Raw genomic sequence first — 5,122 nt, forward strand, 5'->3', positions numbered from 1 at the left:
GAGTCGTGTGTGTTGCGACGCGGAGACTGTGTGTGTGTGTGTGTGTGCGGTGGTGTGTGTGGTGTGTGTGGTGTGCCTGGTGTGTGTGTGTGCGTGTGTGTGTGATGAGTGAGTGCGTGGTGAGCGCTGTGAGTTCGTGAGTGCGTGCGTGTGACGTGCGTTGTGCGTGTGTGTGCGTGCGTGCGTGCGTGCGTGCGTCGGTCTGTCTGTCTGCCTTTCTCCCTCTCCCCCACCCTCTCCTCTGCCTCTCCATCATGATTCATTTCAATATCAAATACCCATACCACCACCCCCGCCCCGCATCATCTGTTTGACATAATTGCATCGTCCCCAAGATATCAAATTATCTGTGCGTCTAATTTTGCCCAAGAAAATGAAGTCTTTCCTCCGTCCGACTGGCGTGACGTCATCAAGGCTTATCGGATCAAATTGATTGGTTGCAGGAAAGCCAGCAATTAACACCCGAGTATAAGTCTGCAAACCTGGAAATCTGGGCATGGCCATCGACCCTCTCATCTGTAGGAAAAATATCCAGATTATAACGCTTTTCATTTCCTTCGCAAAATAATAACTATATTAGGAATATATATATAAAGTTATCGAACCTGTTGAACTTCATCGGACACTTACATAAAGTGAAAGAACACACGAAAAACACAAATAAATAAAAACAAACATAAAAATAAACGGACAAAAACAAACATCCAATAAACAGGACAAAACAAAAAACTAAAAGGACAAAAAACAAACAATAAACAAAGGACAAAAAACAACAAATAAACAAAGGACAAGAACAAACCAAAATAACAAAAGACAAACGCAAACACCCAAAAACAGGCCAAAACACAAAACACCAAAGAAGCAGGCCAAAAGCAAGCACTCAGAAATAAAGGGGAAAAATCCTCGAGACGCTTCGAGCGGGGAGAGGGCGGCGCGGGAGGGTTGTGTTGATTGTGTTGTGGGTGGTTGCTGTTGTTGTGTGTTGTGTTGTTGTTGTTTGTTGTTGCTGTTTGTTGTTGTTGAGTTCTAGCCTTGCGTTCCTCATATATCCGGTTCTCTTATATTACATTTTCACCTATTCCTCAGATCTCTCTAGTACTCCTCTTCTTACATCATCAAGCAGACACTCGTCCTATCTTTAATTGACATTTCATTATTTCTTCAATTTCTTCATTTTATGACCTTTCCTCGTCATCGCGACTAGACCGCTGTTTCTGCTGTGGTTTCGACAAATTGTTTAATATTCTGTTTATCCATTTTTTTTTCACAAGAAGCCACGCCGATTTGGACCTGGCACTGGTCATGGCGGTGGGGAGGGGGGTAAGCTTGCGTTCATGATTCAAAGAGGGAGAGTTAGAGGAGTTTATCTGTAATTGGGCGGCGGGGGGGGGGGTGGGCGGGGGGATGTGTGTGCATGTGTAAGTGTGTGTTGTGTTGTCTTGTGGTGTGAGAGAGCGAGGATGGGGGGAGGGAGGGAGAGCGAGAGAGTGGAGAGAGGAGTGAGAGAGGAGAGAAGAGAGAGAGAGTAGAGAAAAGAAAGAGACGAGAGAGAGGAGGGAAGCGAGCAGAGAGAAGAGGAGAGATGAGAGAGAGAGAGAGAGAGAAGCAATGAGAGAGGAAGAGAGAGAAGCAATGAGAGAGAGAGAGAGAGAGGGAAAGAGAAAGAGAGTTGAATAACGAGTGAGATGGACTGCCGTGGCGTGAGTGCGATCGGGCGGAGCAGACTCGGAGTATGAGGTGGTGAGCACGATGCCCACGCAAACAGGCAACGGAATCCCTCGTTTAACAACTGAAACCGGCCAGCCAATTGGGTGGCGAGGTAGGGGGTGGGCGGGGTCGTGGGCGTGGGCGTGGTAGGGTGGCGTTACGTCATCCCTCATCTTATGCAGAGGCAGTTTTATATTTAGTTATTCCAGGATTCTAGTATTGGATTTCTCTGGACTGGGTTTATACTCGACCTCCGTATTCTCTGTCCGCACGTTTCGATTTTTCTCGGGTGTATGTGGGGTTTTATTCGGCTCCGTTTTCGATGGGTACTGTGTTTGGTTTGTGTCTTGGTGTAAGTATGGGTTCTATAGTAGATGTAGTTTTTCATGCGTTTTTCATTTTTTTCTTTTCGGGTTATGTGGGTTTCTAACTCCAGTTCCGTTTTCTATGTTTCTTTATTTCCTGGCCGTACGTCGGTTTCTACACGACTTCGTTTCGATATCACGCGTCTATCATCTTCTATTCCAGGGTATGTTGGTTTCGAAATCGAGATCAGGTTCATATCCCTGCGTTTCTTTTTGTTCTTCCTTTTCCTTGCATATGTGGGTTTCTAAACTCGTCTTTTCTATCCATGCGTTTTCCATTTCTAGTCTCCTCCTGGTGGCGGGGTTTCAGCGACGACATCCAGGTCCATATCAATGCTCCGGAGTTAGGCCGGAGGGCGCTGCTACCTGAGCGCAGGGCACTCCGCGAGTCAGACCACGGTCACTCCGGCGATGGTCAGAGCCGAGGTCAGAGCAAGGTCGAGCCGAGGTCAGAAGCCAAGTCTGAAGCTGAGGTCAGAGCCAAGGTCAGTAGACGGTCAGGCCGAGGTCAGAAGCCAAGGTCAGAGCCCTCCCGAGGTTCAGAGCCAAGGTCAGCGCGCAATGTCGCTCTCTGCGTCTACCTACCTGCATAGCATCGTATAATGATATTCGAGAAATATGAACACAGATAATACTGCAAAAAAATCTACGAGCGCATGAAAGGTCCTACACGCTAATAGATACATTGGAATATAGGGAAGGCCGCGGGTGAACGGAGCACGCATGCATGTACAAAACCACACGTGCATGCAATACGCATATGCACACGCATACACATACGCACAACCACGATGACAAACAAAAACAAGATAAGTAGCAAACAAGAAGAAAGCAACAACCAAAACATTTCAAACAAAATAACAAACAAACAAAGCCACCACACCCACCCGGCAGCGCCAGCAGCGCCTCGCGCGAATCGAGCAGGGGCCGAGTGCATTCCGTCCGACAGCCGGTGATGACCGAAACAAGGGGGGGGGGGGGGGGTGGTTAGCAACAGTCTATTTAGTACATCAAGCGGAGTGCCACAGGGGAGGGGGGGAGGGGGAGGGGGCGTTCAATCCACCACACAAGTGCAAGGTCAGCGACTTTTTTAGCAGTCTTCTGTAGGTGTGAACATTTATTATCAAACGATATTAAATTATTAATGTGATGATATATATTAATTCAGATCATTCATTATTATGAGGAGGATTATTATGTTTATATTATGATTATTAATTTATTATCATATGCCACATTAATCAGTATCATTATATCTACTTAAGTATATCCCGTCTTCTTTTTATATTTTATCTCTTCGTCGGCCTTCTTCTAGGCGCTGTGTGTTTACTTTGTTTTGTTTTGTTTCATGTTTTGCCTGCCTGCTGCCCGCTCTAACCTGCCTGATATGCCTCAAGCATACCCGCCCCTGCCTGCCTGCTCCTGCCGCCTGTCTCCCCCCTGCGTGCCTGCCTCCATGCCCCTGCCTGCCTGCCCATGCGCCGCCTGGTTCTCCTTCCCTGCCGCGCCAGCCGCTGCCCTGTTCATCCCTGCCTGACTGTCTGCTCTGCATGCCTCCAGCCCTGTCTAGCGGCCTCAATGCCTGCCTGCCTGCCGTCTCATCCCGCCTGCCTGCCTCCATGCCTGCCTCTGTCTCCAGCCCTGTCTGCCTGCCTCCATGCTGCCTGCCGCCTGTCTCCAGCCCTGTCTGCTGCCTGTCTCACAGCCTCGGCTGCCTCATGCCGCCGCTGGCGCCATCCATCCCTGTCTGCCGACCCATGCTGCCTGCCTGCCGCCTCCATCCCTTCCTGCCTGCCCCATGCGGGCCTGTTTGTTGTCTCAAATCCCGTCTGCCTGTCTGCCTGCCTGCGTGCCGCCTGTCTCCACCCCTGCGTGCCTGACCTCCATGCCTGTCCCACCCCTGCGTGCCGGCCTCCAATGCATTCTCCATCTCTGCCGCCGCCTCCATGGCCTGCCTGTTGCCTGTATCATCCCTGCCGCCTGTTGCTGCCTGGCGTTTGCCTGCCTGTCGCACACCTGCGTGCCTGCCTCCATGCCGTCTCCTCCCTGCGTGCTGCCAGCTTTCGTCTCCATCTCTGCCGCCTGCCTCCATGCGACGTTTAGCCTGTCTCCATCCCTGCCTGCCGGTCTTGCCTGCCTGCGTGCCTGCCAGTTCCACCCCTGCGGTGCCTGCCTCCATGGCCTTGTCTCCAACCCCCTGCGTGCCTCCGGCTTTTACTTCTCCATCTCTGCCTGCCTGCCGCCAGTGCATGTTTGCCTGTCTCAAGCCCTGCGGCCTGTCTGCCTGCCTGCGTGCCCGGCCTGTCTCCACCCCTGGTGCTGCCTACACGACTGCTCTCCAACCCCTCGCGTGCCTGCAATGCTTTTCCCTGTAGCCATCTATGCTTGCCAAGTCTCCATGGCCTGCTGTTTGCCTGTCTCCATCCTGCCTGCCTGTCTCCACCCTGCGTGCCGCCCGTCTCAAACCCGCGGCTGCCCTCAATGCCGTCTCCACACCTGCGTGCTGCCTGCCTTCCTGTCTCCATCTCGCCTGCCGCCTCACTGCCTGCCGTTGCCTGGTCTCCATCCCGCCTTGCCTGTCTGCCTGCCAGGTGCCTGCCTGCTCCCCCTGCGTGCTGCTCATGCCTGTCTCCACCGGCGTGCCTGACTGCTTCCGTCTCCATCTCTGCTGCCCCTGCCTCCTGCCGCCTTTTCCTGTCTCATCCTGCCGCCTGTGCCTGCCTGCGTGCCGCTGTCTCCAACCCTGCGGCATGCCTCCTGCCCTGTTCTCCCCTGCGTGTCCTAGCCTCCCATGCCTGTCTCCACCCATGCGTGCCTGCTCCACCTGTCTCCATCCCCTGCTGACTGCCTGCAGGCCTGCCGCTTGCCTGTCTCCATCCTGCCTGCCTGTCTGACTGCCTGCGTGCATGCTGTTCTCACCCCTGCCGTGCTGTCCTTCCAGCCGTCTCAACCCCCCGCGGCCTGCCTGCTCCTTCTCCATCTCTGCCTGCCGTCTCCACCCTGCGTGCCTGCCTCCATGCCTGTCTCCACCCTGCGTGCCTGCATCCATG

The 5,122-nt window shown here is 53.0% G+C and overlaps 1 protein-coding gene across 1 annotated transcript; it reads right to left on the minus strand.

Moving 5' to 3' along the window:
- Positions 1 to 3,771: 3,771 nt before the first annotated feature.
- Positions 3,772 to 4,323, minus strand: LOC119578603. Its single transcript, XM_037926168.1, has one exon. The coding sequence runs from the start codon at positions 4,321 to 4,323 to the stop codon at positions 3,772 to 3,774; it is 552 nt and encodes a 183-aa protein (XP_037782096.1).
- Positions 4,324 to 5,122: the final 799 nt, after the last annotated feature.

Source organism: Penaeus monodon, chromosome 11, assembly GCF_015228065.2.
Source record: "Penaeus monodon isolate SGIC_2016 chromosome 11, NSTDA_Pmon_1, whole genome shotgun sequence".
In the NCBI taxonomy this organism is placed as follows: Eukaryota; Metazoa; Arthropoda; class Malacostraca; order Decapoda; family Penaeidae; genus Penaeus; species Penaeus monodon.